The 16,246-nt window shown below is 58.6% G+C and overlaps 4 protein-coding genes across 4 annotated transcripts; 2 read left to right on the forward strand and 2 right to left on the reverse strand.

The window, feature by feature from the left end:
• Positions 1 to 30: 30 nt before the first annotated feature.
• B0H64DRAFT_417276 (uncharacterized protein) lies at positions 31 to 8,713 on the reverse strand (the record flags this gene model as incomplete). The annotated part of the gene is made up of 12 exons (XM_062805232.1): positions 31 to 1,700; positions 2,426 to 2,427; positions 2,463 to 2,625; positions 2,690 to 3,049; positions 3,102 to 3,250; positions 3,449 to 3,891; positions 4,038 to 4,525; positions 5,568 to 5,708; positions 6,512 to 7,029; positions 7,102 to 7,388; positions 7,436 to 8,392; positions 8,549 to 8,713. The coding sequence occupies 12 exons, from the start codon at positions 8,711 to 8,713 to the stop codon at positions 31 to 33; spliced, it is 5,343 nt and encodes a 1,780-aa protein (XP_062659127.1).
• An 87-nt stretch (positions 8,714 to 8,800) lies between these two features.
• Positions 8,801 to 9,934, reverse strand: B0H64DRAFT_149970 (uncharacterized protein). Its single transcript, XM_062798419.1, has 3 exons — positions 9,453 to 9,934; positions 9,222 to 9,371; positions 8,801 to 9,055 (listed from the first exon to the last, which is right to left on the reverse strand). The coding sequence occupies exons 1-3, from the start codon at positions 9,823 to 9,825 to the stop codon at positions 8,889 to 8,891; spliced, it is 690 nt and encodes a 229-aa protein (XP_062659128.1). The 5' UTR covers positions 9,826 to 9,934; the 3' UTR covers positions 8,801 to 8,888.
• Positions 9,935 to 10,639: 705 nt separating this feature from the next.
• B0H64DRAFT_149940 (prion-inhibition and propagation-domain-containing protein) lies at positions 10,640 to 13,388 on the forward strand. Its single transcript, XM_062798418.1, has 3 exons — positions 10,640 to 10,697; positions 10,751 to 10,872; positions 10,969 to 13,388. Exon 3 carries the CDS (start codon positions 11,099 to 11,101, stop codon positions 13,022 to 13,024), a length of 1,926 nt encoding a protein of 641 aa, XP_062659129.1. The 5' UTR covers positions 10,640 to 10,697; positions 10,751 to 10,872; positions 10,969 to 11,098; the 3' UTR covers positions 13,025 to 13,388.
• B0H64DRAFT_460023 (Alpha/Beta hydrolase protein) lies at positions 13,389 to 16,226 on the forward strand. Its single transcript, XM_062807461.1, has 4 exons — positions 13,389 to 13,857; positions 13,915 to 14,293; positions 14,342 to 15,775; positions 15,900 to 16,226. The coding sequence occupies exons 1-4, from the start codon at positions 13,752 to 13,754 to the stop codon at positions 16,027 to 16,029; spliced, it is 2,049 nt and encodes a 682-aa protein (XP_062659130.1). The 5' UTR covers positions 13,389 to 13,751; the 3' UTR covers positions 16,030 to 16,226.
• Positions 16,227 to 16,246: the final 20 nt, after the last annotated feature.

Genomic DNA, 16,246 nt, shown 5'->3' on the forward strand with positions numbered 1-16,246 from the left:
ACAACACCTTACAAGAACCCGCCCGCCCTTCTACTCCCCAGCAACAGCAATAACATCCACCAGCGCCCTCAAGTTCCGGGCCGACCGGGCCAGAACATCCTTAGCCGCCTTATCCGGCCTGCCCCCCCTCTTATTCTTGATATTGTCCTCACGCGCCTTGATGCCCTTCTCAACCGCCTGGCGCAGCTCGGGCGAGTACGCGACGTCGATCTGCGAGTAGACGAACCACAGCATGCTCTCGAGGGCGAGCGAGAGCTTGGCGTTGTCCTCGGCGGTGACCTTGTTGGCGGGGAAGGGCAGGAAGCACTCCTGCAGGACGAGCACGGACACGCCCGTGGCCGACGCGTTGTCCGGGTCGACGTCGGCCGGCTCCGGGTGGTGGCGCGGCAGCATCTCCTCGATGAGCATGCGCAGGAACGAGACCCGCACGTCCTCGGGCAGGTCGGCCGGGTGGGGCTCGACGAAGAGCCGGAACATGGCCAGCGGGAGGCTCCGCACGTGGTCGGTGAATCTCTCGTAGAGCTCGTCGACGCGCGCAAAGGTGTCCGGGAGGTAGTAGGACACCGCCGAAAGCAGGCGGAAGATGCGCAGCCGGAAGGAGACCGTCTCGGCGATGTCGTCGGTCAGGATGAACGACGGTGTGGCTTCCGCCTTCGGTTTCCTCCCGGGCTTCCTCCTGCCCTTGGGTGTCGGCACCCTCCCAGCCCCGTCCTCCTCCTCCCCACCGGATTCAAACTCATCCCCATCCAGATAGTCCCCAAACCGATCATTCTCCAAATCCACCATGGTATCCTCCCTCTTCCTCTTCCCACTCCCCGCACCCTTCACCACCGTCTCCCTCTCAAACACCTCCCGAAACACCGCCCGATCCGCCACCCCATTCTCCCCGTCCGCAAACGCAAACAACCCCCTCAGCACCTCCTTCAACACATTCCTCCTCTCCCGCCCCAACCCCCTCAAATACCCCACCAGCAAACTCTGCCCCAGCGCCGGGTACGCGCTAACACTCTTCCCCTTCCCCCGCCCCACCACACCCTCGCGGTCACGGTCGCGGTCACGGTCGCGGGCGAGGCGCTCGTCGAAATCGGCCTCGAGCACCGACACGGCCAAGCCCAGCCAGACGCGCCAGTGGCGCCACCGGCGCGGCTGCTCGGCCGCGCACCGGAACGCCCAGCCCAGCACGGCCCAGAAGTCGGGCGCGCGCCGGAAGAGGAGTTGTGACCGTGCGAACGGGCCCGTTAGTGCGTCGTCGCTGTCGTCGTCGTCGTCCGAGTCGCTGGTGCTGTTGTTGTTGTTGTGGTTGTGGTTGCTGTTGTTAGAGGAGGTGGAGGTGGTGCCGGTGCGGGGCCCGCCATATCTGGTGTTTTTGTTGGTGGTGGTGCTGGTCGTCGTGGTGGTGGGGGCGTCGCCGAATTGGAAGGCGGCGCGGAAGTTGGCGTTGACGGCGCCTACGGTGCTGAGGAGGCCTCGCAGGTAGGAGAGGGCGTGCGAGGCTGCGTGGGTGTTGCTTATTTCCGGCGGTCGGGTGGTGAAGGAGGGGTGGATGATGAGGGTTGTGAGGAGGGCGATTTGGGAGGGTGGGGGGATGAGGGCGGGTTTGGGCTTGAGGTTTTGGTTCGGGAGGTGATGGGGGTGTTGGAGGGCGGTGGTGGTGTTGCCGTCACTGAGGAGGCCCGAGAGGATGTGGATTGCGGCGGTGTCTGTCGAGGGGCATGGAAGAGTTAGGAGGGTGGTAGTCAATTGGAGCGGAAAAGAGGGAAAACCGACAGAGTTGTTCTTCTAGATGGATTTGGCAATGCGATTTGAGTTCGTGAGGCATCTGGACTGCATCACGGCAGGTCGGCTCCTCGGGCGGGGGGTCTTCCACGGGACTGCTAAGAGTGGTGTCGTCGGCGGCATTGCACGTGGAGGGCGAGTTCCTCGCTGTGTAGAAAGATTCAGGTGTGGATATGTTGCCTAGTGTTGTTAGGGGCGATGTAAACTCCATGCTGAGGCCAGCGGGGCGGTCTGCGCCGCTTCGTACGGGAAACAGATGGTGGCACCGAGTTTGGTTGATGTTCTGGGAGCGACTGTTGGTTGGTAGTGGGTTGCGGGCGCTCGAGGACGCAAACGGACGCCAACCCAGCGCGCTCTCACGCGACAAGTGGGGCAACTTTTCGCGATTCAGCGTGGGGCTGCGCTAAAGATGGTGGGCCTCAGCAGGAGCGAGGTGCCCTGGCTCTGGTTGAACATTATTTGGACAAAGAACCTCGAAGTTTCAATGAAGCATCAACCAGCTAGATTAACAACATCGGGGGGTCCCAATTTCCTTACCAATTTTACCAATTTTCACCAATTCTTCATAGATAAGTCTGCCAGAGGCGACATCACAGCAGATTAACCACCCTCAACTCAATCTCGAATTAACTCGCTCTATGACGCGAACAACTTGATAAACCATTAATTAACTAATTATCCCTTACTTCTTCAACATCAACACGATCCATGCTGCAATACGGTACCCAGCAATGATCCCCATCATAATGCCAATATCCTTGCCCATGTATCCCGGCTTGTAGCCGTATTGGTCAAGGACGCCTTGCCCGCGGATGAGGCACTGGTCCGCGAGGTCCGTCTGCCACATGCCTATTTCGCCGTTAGTTTGCTGCAGGTAGAGCGTGGAGGAAGAAAAAGGCAAAGAGTAACCTACATTGACATCCAGTCGCCGTGGTCGCACAGCTGTATACCCTCTCACTAAACTCGTTCACCATCATGTTCTCAAACACGTACTTCTGGTAGTCCCAGAAGTGGAAGACGTATTTGTAAAACACGTTGAGCACCGTCGGCGGCACCATGAACCCGTTGACGCTCATCCAGAGGCCGTTGGCGAAGGCGATCAGCGCGAGCGAGATGACGAATGACGGGAAGAGGGACGTTAAGAGCACCACCAGACTCTCGGCTGCGAGCAGGTCCAGGAACACCCAGAGGACCCAGGTGAAGAAGGCTTGGGGGGTGGGTTGTAGGTTTGAGAGCCAGTACGAGATAGACGAGAAAACGAGGGCGATGATGACTGTGATGCCAGTTAGCATCATGAAACACAGAAACGGACGGGGAGAACCCACAGAGGTAGGGAATGCCAGTGAGGAAGTTGGAAATGATCATGGCTGTCGAGCCGTAGAGCCCGTTTCGCTTTTCCTTTATGAATTGCATGTAATCCTCAAGGTAGGCAGGGCTGTAAGCGACCGCCATGAACGACATGAAGGCGGACCCGCTGCGGCAAGTTAGCGGTGGTCGTATAATCATCAAGGGCAGCAAACACATACTAAAATATAGCGTTGGTGAAGGGGATGATGGACTCCTGCGAGGCATCGAGCCTGAGCCAGACGGTTCCCACCATGATAGCGAGCCCTACCGACAATCCAGTGAGTTAAGTCTTCAACACACTTAAGGGCAATGCTTACCAGTATACATAGCCAGCCTGATCCCGTAGACGACCACATCCCGGTAGCTCTTGACAAAGCTCCGGTGCATGAGCGTCAACACCACGCTCGGCAGGCTGGGCTTCTTCTCGGCCATGTCGAGTTCGAGAGCCCCTGACCCCTTTTCCTCAACCGCCGCCACCGCAGCAGTGAGCTGCTTGGCGCCCCGCGAGGTCGTCCACGCAAACTGCATCTCATGCAGCCGCTGCAACGCCGACTCAGTGTCCTGCGCGAAGTCGGTGTTGACCATCTCGAGCAGAAACTCAGCCGGGTTGACATGCAGGGGCATGGGATGCCCGATCGACTCGTAATGGCCCGCCACATCCTTCACCGGTCCAAAGTAATGTGTCTTGCCGTGCGACATCAGCAGCAGCTTATCAAACAAGTTGAACGTCGCCGTGCTGGGTTGGTGAATCGACGCAATGACAATCAACTATGCCCTCGTTAGCCACCCCTTTTTCTTCAACCCCCTCCCCCTCTTACCACCCCCAAAGAACCAGATAAGGGCAAAAGGGAAAGAAAAAAAAAACCAGGACAACATACCTTCTCCCTCCTCGCAACCCCCCTCAAAAACCTTACCACCTCCCACCCAGCCAACGAATCCAACCCGCTCGTCGGCTCATCCAGCACCAGCACCCTCGGCGCGCCCTCCCCCACCAACTGGCACGCGACCCCCAACCTCCGCTTCTGCCCGCCGCTGACCCCGCCACGCAGCGCCGTGCCCACCAGCGTGTCGGCCTGCGCCCGTAGCCCGAACCCCTCCAGCAGCGCCTCCACGCGCGCCGCGCGCGCCTTCCAGTCGCCGGAAGAAGAAGAAGAGGAGAGGCGCGCGGTGAAGGTTAGTGTCTCGCGCACGCTGAGCGCGCCGACGAGGGAGTCGTCCTGTTCGACGAAGCGGGTGACTGAGCGGAGGGGGGTGGTGGTGGTGGAGGAGGCGGGTTGGGGGTGGCCGTTGAGGAGGATGTCGCCTGCCGTGGTGAGTGCGGAGGGCGTGGGCCGGGTTGCGAGGTGGTTGAGGAGGGTGGTCTTGCCGCTGCCGGAGGGGCCGAGGACGGCGAGGATCTCGCCTGTTGGGGGGGTTAGTGGGGTGGTGGTTTAGGAGGGAGGAAAGGGGTGGATGACTGAAGAGGTTGGGGGGAGGGGGGATGAGGCATACCAGCTTCGACGATGCCATGCGCGTTGTCGACTATGGTTTTGGGGAGCTTGGTCTCGCGGTCTTTGACTGTTATGGTGATGCCCTTCCAGGCGAGGGAGTGGACGGTGGTGTTGACGGGGTGGGAGTCGGCTGCGGCCCCGCGTTCGATGTCTATGTTGGGGGTTTCTTTATGGGCTGGCTCGCCCGAGGAGGTTGTGGATAGTCTGCTCATGGCTGCTGTCAGGGTTGGTGTTGAGCGTCTAAGTGGACGGATAGGTCAGGAACAGTGGGGTTTGGTATGGTCCTGGCCAGCAGAAGGAATAGAAATTTATTTGGACGAGATACAACTCAGTAGATGGTCGACTACGTTAAGTATGCCTTGGTGCCATCAAGGCTGAGGCATTCCATTGGGGCTAAGTCGTCACATCACATATTCGCGCCGCGGCCTTGTGAGACCGTCATCGGCACAATCACAGCTGTCTCCATCTCTATCACAAAAAGAAACAAGAACCCGAGAAACCGCAAAAAAGACTCGGATCCCGAATAAGTCCACTTGTGCCCGCCGATATTTCCACTTTTTCCCTCCTCCATGCCCGGCACGGCGAGAGCGAGCCAAACCGAGATCCCGCCCCCAACTGCACACAAGTCGGGCTCACGTCAGGCACCACACCACCGGGCACCACCAAGAGGTTGCCGAACGCAGAGACGGCGCAGGAACCGAGGCGGTCAGCCAGGTAAGGCGGAAAGCCGCCGGCAGGAAGCAGCTGAGTTGTTGGGATGGGGCAGCCAATGGCGGGCAAGACTAGGCACTCGCGTGTCAGACGACAAGGGGATGTGGGTTGCATCGGCCACCGTCCGGTAGGTTGGTCTCGCTGGGACCGAGCCCGCTTATGGCCGGACATGCGTGTTGGGTTAGTTGTCACTCGAGTCGCCGACTATGATGCACAGTACGGAGTATGTATGTATGTATTCACATACTTGGTAGCCCCTCGCTCCGGACCAAGCCCGGTAACCAACTGTTGGAGCGGTGCACAACCCACCGAACCCCCCCACACACGCGGGATCTACGCCCCCCGAGCTGAGACACCGGGACCGGGCTAGCTCCCGCCCCGCAGCTGCATGACACATAAGTCAATATCGGCCACCATCTTCGCTATGATGTTTCATCACCGTCGCCGTCATCGTCGGCGATTTGTCTACTCTGTGTTCCCCGATTTGGCTTTGAGGGGGTGTACAATTCTTACCTGCCCACAGCCCAAACCATGTGACACCAGCAGCACCAACAGCGCCAACCACACCAACAAAGTCGGCGATCTCGGACTAACAGAACCACCTAGTTAAGCAACCTCCATTTGGAAACGTAACAAACCCGCGAGTTTGCCCCAGTTTTTACACCATCATGTCCACACCCCCTCTCCCACCCAAGATCCGGCTTGGCGTTTGATCAAGACAAAGGAAGCCAACGACCCGCTCCCCAGCAACTTCGGCGATTAAAGTGCACACATGTTGATACTCCGCAACAGCTCCGCGGGCTAAATAGATACTTATGTCAAGACAGGGAAAAAAATACCGGCTCGAGCGTACGGCTGCCACAGCCCTCCCGTCACCTTCCTTTCCAATACAAACCTTTGAGAGAAGACCCCATTGCGCAACCCCGAGACACTTTTTCGGCCGTTGTTGAACCAAACCCAGCCCATAGGCAGCCCAACCAAGGTTCCCCTCCCCGATCTCAATATATCAAACCCCTCATACACACACACTCTCCCGTTTTTCCTTTTCTCACACAAACCCCCCCTTTTCCCTTTTCACACACACACACACACACACACCCACCCCCCCTTTTCTCACACCCCCTTCACCTCTTTTTCCCTTTTCACCGCCTACCCCTGACTGACCCTCCCGCCCAAAGCCCCCATACCAACGTTCCCAACAGCCCCCACGGTCGTAAACTCGCTCATGATGCCCTCGTCGGCGCTGATGCTGCTCATCATCTGCTCCTGGGTAAAGCCGACCCAGAAGGCGGGGGAGATCTGCTGGGCCTTCTTCTCGCGGTAGATCTCCTGGGCGACGCCCTTGACCTGGCCCCAGGCGGTGTCGGCGGCCTTCCAGACCTTGGAGATCTTGTTGAGCGCGCCGATGTTGAGCCGGATCTGCTGGCGCAGGTGGTCCTCGTCGTCGACGAAGTAGAGCGCCCACTTGGACAGGTGCACGATGGACGAGAGCGTGATGACGCACGTGAAGAAGTGCGTGTGGTGCGTGATCGGCACCGCCTGCGTGATCATCTTGGAGATCTCCGACGCCGCCGACAGCGTGTGCCGCGTGTGCGCGTTGAAGACGTCGCCCGACGGCACCGGCCGGTGCGGCGCGCACGAGTTGACCGCTTGCACGGGCGTGGTGTCGAGCTGCGAGAGCGGCTGGTGGAGCATGAGGGTGCAGCTGTGAGGGTTGCGTTGTTGGTTAGTTTCCCGTGTGGATGAAGAGTGAGTGAGAAGGATTACGGAAACGTACGCATGCGTGATGAAGTGAGCCTGGAACATCATCTCGTCGAGCTGGCAGCTCTTGCTGAGGTCGTCGCGCTTGCTGTCCGGCAGGTGCATCCTCCAGTTGGTCAGCAGCGACTGCACGCGGTCGATGATCGCGTCGTCGGGGAACAAGACGGGTGGCGTGTGCATCATGCGGCCGAGGTTGCGCGCTGCCGCGATGCGGTAGGTGAAGGACGAGAACTCGCGGTCCTCGTCGGAGAAGCCCTGGTCGTCAAAGTCCTCCATGTAGAGGGTTTGGGGGATGCGCTGAGGCTAGGGTTAGCGGGGCGAGATGTGCGTTTACGAGCCAGTGAACCTACCCCTGTGAGATACTGCTGCTCCTCGCATGGCAAGCCTACGTCCGCTTGGATGTTGAACAGCAGGAATTTGGTCACGCGGTGGACGCCGGCGATCATGCCATCGCAGACGTAGAGGTCCCACCAGGTCCGCCGCCAGCTCTCTTCGAGCACAGGGTTGCCGCGGCCATGCATGGTGGCAAAGCTACGCTTGTTGAGATCGATCTCCATGGCAAACTGCTCGCAGTCGGCAAGCAGCTCCCGGGCCCGCGCCTGGTTGCACTGCCCGTCCAGGCCGACGATGATGAGCAGCAGTGCCTGGATCAGGTAGCCGTCCTTAGGGGTGCCGGGTTGGTAGCACAAGCGGATAGCATCGTCGAGGTAGGTAGCCTTAGCGGGGCCGGCATCGACGTACAGCGAGCCAATGTATTTCATGGCGGCCATGACCACGTTGAGGTTAGGTTCCGTGCCCTCTTTGAGCATGCGGATGAAGTAGTCCTTGGGCAGCACAAAGGGATGGCCGGCATGGAAGAAGTGGTAGAAGGCATCGAAGCACCGATCCGCCAGCGAGGGCGCCGGCGGCTGAACCGGAGGCGCGGCCGGCGTGGTGGTCGCCAGAGCAAGAGCGTTGGGATCCATGGCTTGAGCGAACGGGTTCCGATAGAGGGGGACGTTGCTCATGGGGGAAGGAGTCGTATAAGAGGCTGGAGACTGCTCCGGGAGCACAATGCCCGGGTTGAAGGCCGCGAGCGCGGGTGCACCGAGCGACACACCCCCGTGTCCCAGTAGCATGGGACAGCTATCTCCCTCGGCCCCGGGGTACGGGGGCGAAGACGATGCATGACGCTTGTTCGGATTGTGCGCCGTGCCCCTTCTCGGGCCCTTGTAACCGCGACGAGAGGGCACATAGAGGCACTCCTGATTGGAACTAGTGCAGCGCGAGCAAGGGGTATTCCCATCGCACTTGAGATGCTTGCCGCGCTGTTGTGGTTCGTCCAACGGGAATTAATTAGCACGTCTACGTAACATAACCGCCAAAAAAAAAAGGATATAAAAAAAGCCAAAAATAGGGGTCATCCAAAAAGAAACAATGCCGGGGATAATGACACTCACACAGGCGAGACAAGCTGCGGGGACCGAGGGAGGTGCGGCTGGCTGCTGACCCAGGCGGGCATCAGTGGTCGCCGAGAGCATCGGGGTCGTAGACGAGGTCGCCGTTCCTGGGCTGTCGCTGGACACCGAGGGCGAGCCGTTAGTGGAAGAGCCCGTCAGCTGTGGGGCGGCCATTGAGTAGGTCTCCATGGTCGGCCACCAGATCAGATAATTGCAATTCAAAACGTGGGGATTTAAACCGGACGACGCGCTGGGAGTCGCAGGAAGGGGGGAGGATCTCGGGCACCACGAGGTTGATGGAGGAGGGATCGAGAAGAGGGTTGCAGCGAATCGAGGAGGCGGGTCAAAGGCCCAACCAAGCTCATCAATCAGCGAGGCCAATGCTCCAACTCGTGGCAGAGAGAATCGCGCTGCCCCCTCCTAGTCGGGGATGTTGATTTTCTTTCCTTTGCCCAAGACCCGTACTTGGGTCCCTTGGATTTCGTCGAGATGGTTTACCACGAAACAACACAGAAGAGAATTGGCGATGGGCTAGATCGGATGAATGAGTGGCAAGTTGTCAGTTCCTCTCCGCATTTGGCTTCAACTTCTTCGCGACCCGTCCCTCCCGTCCGGCCCAGCCTGGCCCTCACCCCCCGGCAACGACTCGCAGGGATCGGCCATGGATGCAGCGGGGACATGATGGGGTGTCTCTGACCTTCGTCCCGGGTTCTTGACCCTTTCGTGCAACCCAAGACAGCGTTCAATTTGCCAGCGAAATCGGGATCTCCACGCAGAGCGCCGGTTGACGATGAAAAAAACGGAACTTCGCGAGTTGGGTGCTGGAGGTGAACGGGTTCGGGCGCGGCTGTCTCTTCTTCAACACAGTACCTACACCGTTCCGAGTCGCGATGTCCACCGAAGAAGGGGGCGCATCAAGATGTCTCACCAAGTTTGCGACGAACAGACGAACAGAGGGCCAATGCGGGACCAGACCTGTCAACGGTGCAGATCCCAGGAAGCTCTGGTGGGGGGAAAGGAGGAACCGACAAGCACAAGTGGCAATCCATCTTTCGCTGCTCCCGTGAGCGACATACTCGGGACCCCGAGCCGAGCACTACCTGTTCATGTCCGCCGTTGCGGAAATCTGGACTCTGATTGACGACAACTCGTGGGAGGAAGGCCGATGCAGCTGAAACTTGACGATTGAGTATTGCTGATTGGCGCTGGAACACCGGGGATGTGGCCCTTGCAGCTTGAAACGGCGGAAATGCAACGCTGGCACACTCGGAGGACGCCGGTTCGCCAGGGTTGTCGCCCATGCATTCGCCAGAGTGGATGGGAGCAAACACAGTCAGTCACCTGAGAGTTGGCGTGGCTTCCAGGTTGTGAATGGAACCAGCCAATCCAGACGTCAACGAATCCAGAAGGAAGCAGAACAGCAAGAAAGTGCCAAGCCGGGCTTCTGGAAAAGGTAAGAACTTGAATTCAGCAGTCGCACTCCCAGAAGATGGATTCAACGGCAGCTTCCAACGGCGGCTTCAACGGCGGCTCCACCCTCGCTCGGTATCGAGGCCATTGGTTGGACCGTGAGAAACTCGAGTGTGGGGCGGAAATATATTCTCCGCCGGCTGACAAGGCAGGAAGGAACGACGAGAGAATGCTTTTCTGATTGATTGATGATTCGTTCCATGCTTCCCGTCTCCAGGAAACATGTTTCCCGGCATTGATCCCGAGTGAGCTTTGCCCGAGGCTTTTTTACTGACAGCACGCTCGACTCGGTGCGACGACAAGTGTCGGTGTGGTGTCGCTGTTTCCATTTCCATCCACCAGGGTTAGGGCCCTTACGCTCTCTTCGTCGAAGCACTTTCCGAGGTGCATATCGGAACACTCTCAGTGCCGATTCGTACCCAAGCTGCTCCCCTCAAGACTTTTCCTCCAACATCGTCAAGTCGACCGAGATCTACCGATCCGGGTTGTTTCATGGTATCAACCGCAATGGGCACCTATCTGGCCGTCGTCGGCATCCTGGATCATCGCAATCGGCTTGCGTTGGCCTTGTTGGTACCGGCTATCGGCCATGTCCACGGTCCGGCTACTTTACCCACACGACGGTGGCAGCATGGGCTCGACTGGTGCATGTCGCAAGGTAACTCCACAGTCTTCGCACACCACCACACAACGCAGCGCCCTCGTACGTGATCAAGGGCGATTGGTTTGTCCACATCAACCGTTTATCCTTGGCAGGGTTAGGGCTCGATTACCAAGCTTTCCCCCTCCGCGTCTCGGGCAACGAGATCGGCATCCGACGTCACACAACACGCTCGAGAGACGGGGCTAGGATTTGATGAGACTGCCAGAGAGAGAAGGTTAGCTGAGCTTGTATGTAGAGAACGCCAACCTCCTACCACCGCAACCCCTCCCTAACGGATATGTCTTGGGTCAGGGGCTGACTTTGCACTCAGCACCACTCCTCTCCACCACTCTCCCCACTCTCATTCACCCCCCTTTGAGTTTTCCCTCGCTCGGTTCTCTTCAGGGTGCAGACTATAGAGTCCAGACGGAAACTCCTGGCGTCGAGTAATCCAGGCGGTCATGGACCCCGTATCGATTGCAGGCCTCGCCATCGGCGTGGCATCCATAGGACTCCAGGTCTACACTGGCGCTGTCCAAGGAATTCAGCTGCTCATCACAGCCTCGAATTTCCCAGATGATTGCAAGTATCTCAACCTCCGTTTACGGATGGAGCAGCAGCGGCTGTTTGCCTGGAGTGAGACATCGGGGCTTCTCGACTTGGATGTCAAGAACAGACAGAGAGTGCTCGAGTCCAACACGTTCGTCCTCCATCGTCAGACGGTACTAGACCTGCTGGTCCAGGTGGAGTGCCTTTTCAAGGAGTTTAAGGAGCATCAGGCCCGGAACAAGCGTCTCCAGCCGACGCCCGATCAAGATGGCGTTGTGCTAAATCCCGAAAAGGATGCCGCCAACGCCAACTTCCCCTTACCGCAGCGGCGGAGGGACTTCGTCAAGAAGGCCATGCAGAGTCTGAAAGCGAGCTCGGAAGATGCCGCGCAGAGGCTGAAATGGATTTCCTTCGATAAGACTGCATTTGAGCTTCTCCTCTCAAGGTTTTCTACCCTCAACGACAGCATGACCAATATTCTAGACGCCCGAATGCAGGTTGAAATCCACCACACCGTTCAAGACTCGAATCGTGGAATACTCCAACTGCACCACAAAATTACTGATCTGTCCCGGCTCGTCATGGCTCTAAACGTCAAATTGGAAGCCAGCTCCCCTTTGCCAGCGTCACAAATGTCAGTCACTCAAAAACGTGCCAACGCCGATGGTCTCCAGCTGCTGTCCCAACTAGCCAAGTTCAAGGCTTTCAACGAATCTATCGAGTCCACCAAGAAGACCCCGTGGGACGAGACCACGGCCATGTGCTTGGAGTTGGGCAGCCCGGACCGCCAGAAGCATCTCCTGCTTGACCGGTCCATGGTACACGTTGACCCGGCTGCCGAGGAGTCCGACGAGCCGAGATGCGAGGCCACACTTCGCCTTCCTGACGGCACAAGCAAAAAGGTGTGGGTGGAATGGAAGGACTACGAACCGCAAAGGCCAGAAGACCTCTCGCCGCCCAAGACCGTCATTTGCGAGCGGGTCCGAAAACTGGCAGCCCTCTTGAGCCATTCCCCCAAACCCGAGGCCTTCAGGACCCCTCATTGCCTGGGTTTCTTCGACAAGGCAAGCGCTGGCGGGGTTGAGGACGAGGACGAAGATATACTGAACATGCGGCTTGGGCTTGTTTTCGAGAGGCCCCTCGACGATGGCCTACATGTATCCCTTCCGCCTGTCTCTCTCCGAGACCTGCTCCGTTCTTCCCGCAAACCCCGTGTCACAGACCGAGTCAAGCTCGCGCATGCCATCAGCAACTGTCTGCTGTACCTGCATGCAGTGAACTGGCTACACAAGGGGCTCCGCAGTCACAACATCATCTTCTTCCGAACGACCGACGGCCAAGTCGACTACGCAAAACCGTACCTTTCAGGGTTTGACTTTTCCAGACCTGCCCGGGCAGACGAAATGACGGACATCCCCGGCCCCGGCGACGACGCCGAGTACAATCTCTACCGACATCCCCTCGCGCAGTCAACCAACCCAGAGGAACGCGAGCGCTTCAAGAAGAGCTTCGACATCTACAGCCTGGGCGTGCTGCTAGTCGAGATAGCACACTGGGCCACCGTTGAGAAGGTCCTCGGCATTGATATGAATGCTGCGAGGGGGCGGCCGTCCATCGCCTTGAAAGTTCGGGAGAAGCTCCTGGCCGATGACCAGATCGCCGACCTGGGCGCCTCTATGGGTGCTGTCTATGAGACTGCTTCCAAGAAGTGCATCACAGGAGGAAAAGAATTGGGTTTGTCCGAGGGCGATGATGAAACAAATGACGCTGTGGCTGCCCGGCTTTCTATGGTTCTTCACGAGGATGTCGTCAAGCCACTCGGGGATGTCCGAGTTTGAGGAACTCGGGGCGTTCTTCTTGGGGGTCCTTCTAGCCCCCAATGCAATGCAAGCTCAATGAGGTCCTTGGACGAAGGGCACTGGCCGTTAGATGGCAGACATGGCATGTTCTCCGCGATCCCATCCCTGCCTCGAGACCCGCCCTTACCACGTACCGGGTACAGCCATAGCGAGTCTCGCGGCTTCGGCTGGCCGGAATAACTAGCTGTGGCCGTGCATTCGGTGGAGGAGAAATGTTCGAGAACCGCCCATGACGACTTTGCGCTCTCACTGTGAGCCTCTTCCGCCCGGGCTTCGTCCCCTATTTAGCCTATTCGAATGCAGGCACGATGTCACTCACCCCTCTGCCATCTTTCGCCGCACACGGGTTGAAGAAGCTTAGCTCTGTCCCTCCCCTCGACCCGGCGAGAGACGGAGGAATCCGTCCCAGGGCCAACATTCAGCTTGGACGGGAGGCAGGTTGGAGTGGCGGATAAACTTCAGCGGCCACAGCGCGGTTTGGGTCTAATCTCGGAACCACGCTGCTAGTCGTAACCGAAAACAAAAATGGAAAAGATGGCAGGAACATGCTAGGTTACGATGTTATCAGGAACGGGGCGAGCTGCATGCCCATGGTCCCCATGGGGTCGGAGCCTTCATATTAAAGGACCCAGAATTATCCTCGCTGCAATGTGCTCTCCTCGGGTCTCGTCCTTGTTCCTGTTGCATTCGAGCCCAGCTTTACAATATGCGCTTTGTTGGCGTGACATTGGCTCTCGCCTCCCTGGCGGCAGGTGAATCCCTCAAACAGCTGGACACCAGCCTGACCATCTTGACCAGCAATGATCTCCAGGGTACGAGCCAATGCATATGCTCCCGGCGAAGTAGGAAGTATAGTAACGTTCCTACAGGAGATGCAAGCCCCAACGCAGACAAGACCGTCATCCTCACGGATGCCCACCCCTATCAGGATGTGTCGGGCGTGTGCTCCAAGCTAGGTGAACAGCTATGGGGGCCAGGGAAGGGACAATGCAAAAGAAACATTGCAGCCCTTCCGTTCTCTGAGTACTTGAAGGGTGATGGCGTCGCTGGTGCCTCGTCCAAGTTCTGGGTATCTGGTTCTGACTCTAAAGCTGTGGACGTGGCCGGTCGTTACAGTGATGTCAACCCTTCGAAGTCGCGGTTTCGGGGGCTATGCACCAATACCGCACCGTTCTCAACGCAGAGCTCCCAAGATACGGACGCCAAGTGGCAGATCAGTCTGGATGTCAATAATCAGACTCTTACTGGGTGAGCCTGATACAGCAAACATGAAAGAGCCTCGGCTAACCCCTCTAGCTTCCGCGATCGCCTCTCCTTTCGCTTTTTGGGTATTCGCTATGCGCCGCAGCCGCAGAGGTTTACCTATTCTTCGTCGTTCAAGGGGTCTGGAGAGGCCGCTTCGGCTTTGTCATATGGCTCGCAGTGCATCCAAGGGGGCAGCGGTAGCGAGGACTGTTTGTTCCTCAACGTGTGGACCCCTTACCTGCCGAATCCGAACTCGAAACCCAAAAAGAAGGCTCTCCGTCCTGTTGGTGTGTGGATTCACGGTGGCGCTTTCACCGGAGGGACGGCGAATGACGCGACTTTCGATGGCGCAAACATCGTTTCGAGAGGAGACATGGTCTTGGTGGCCATCAACTACCGCCTCCTGGCGTTTGGCTTCCTAGCCTTGAAGGACGGCAAGACGAACGGAAACTACGGCTTGGCCGACCAGATCACCGCCCTGGACTGGGTCCGCACACACATCCACAACTTTGGCGGCGACAAGGACCGCATCACCGTCTTTGGCCAGTCTGCCGGCGCTGCCTCGGTCCGCGCCCTGATCGCCTCGCCAAAGGCCGCGGGCAAGTTCTCGGGCGCCATCATGCTCAGCGGCCTCGGCGGGATCAACTACGGCACAACATACTCCCAGTACTACACCATCAACGAGCAGGCCACTGTAGCCGCCACCCCCATCCTCGCCGCCACCAACTGCACCGACGCCCCCTCCCAAGCCGACTGCCTGCGCGCCGTCCCCGCATCCACCCTCAGCACCTTCAACTCGGCCCGCTACCTCGTCGTAGACGGCACCTACCTCACGACCCCCACCCTCCCCACAAAGGGCCCGCACCTCCCCCTCAACCTCATGATGGGCATCACGCACGACGACGGCGCGCCCTTCCTCTCCTTCCCGCCCACCACCACACCTCCCATCAACCAAACCACCTACCTCGCCTCGCAGGGCTTCACCGTCCCCCCACCAGCCCTCTTCCCCTTCCCCCCAACCACAACCACAACCACAACCACCGGCAACGCCTCCCTCGACCTGTACACGGCCGCCGCGCGCCTCGCCACCGACGGCATCTTCCGCTGCGCCGGCCAAGCCACCGCCGCGTCCCTCCTAGCACACCAACGTCTCAACGCCCTGTATTACTACGAGTTCGACCGCACCTACCAGACCAAGGGCTGGCCGGGCACCGACGTGTGCGAGCCGCGCGCGACGGCCGCCCACCCACACGGTGACCCGTCTGGTGCACCGTATTTGAAGTGTCATTCGGGGGAGCTGTATTACGTGTTTGGGAACCTGTGGCGGCAAGGGCTGCCGCTGCGGGATGAGGGGGATTTGGGGTTTGCGAGGTTGGTGCTGGATGGGTTCGCGGCGTTTGTGAGGAGGGGGGATCCGAATGTGGAGGGGGGTTGGTTGAGGGCGAGGGGGTTGCAGGTGGAAGGGGGGGAGGGGGTGGGGCGGTGGTGAGTTCTTTTTTCTTTCTTTTTTCTTTCTTCTTCTTGAGACCCTACTCCTTGCCGCTCTGTGGGGTTGTTTACTTGGGCGCTTGCTTTGCGGGGGTTGGTTGCTGACATTTATTACCCACAGGGAGCCGAGTAGAAAGGGGAAGCTGACGATGAGGGTGCTGGATTGGCCCACGCCAAGGCAGAGCGGGTTCAGGGAGCTTGAGCAGTGTGAGGGCTTGGGGCTGGGGCTGGATTATTACGAGAAGAAGTAGGAGGTTCGATGTGAGGTTTTGCCGGTGGAGCTTGCTATGAGGTTGGTTCAGTACAAAGTAGGTGGTGACGGGGCGAGCATTTAATGTTGTTTGCCCGGGATTAAATACTGTGGGGAGCGACCTGGGGATGGGAGCTCGACGTGAATATAGTTAATTATTACATTGCTGGCTCCGTCCCCCGTCAAGTCAGTGGCCCAAATCCACGAAATCTACAATC

The sequence above is a fragment of the Chaetomium fimeti genome (genome assembly GCF_033439085.1).
Source record: "Chaetomium fimeti strain CBS 168.71 chromosome Unknown B0H64scaffold_4, whole genome shotgun sequence".
Taxonomy (NCBI): Eukaryota; Fungi; Ascomycota; class Sordariomycetes; order Sordariales; family Chaetomiaceae; genus Chaetomium; species Chaetomium fimeti.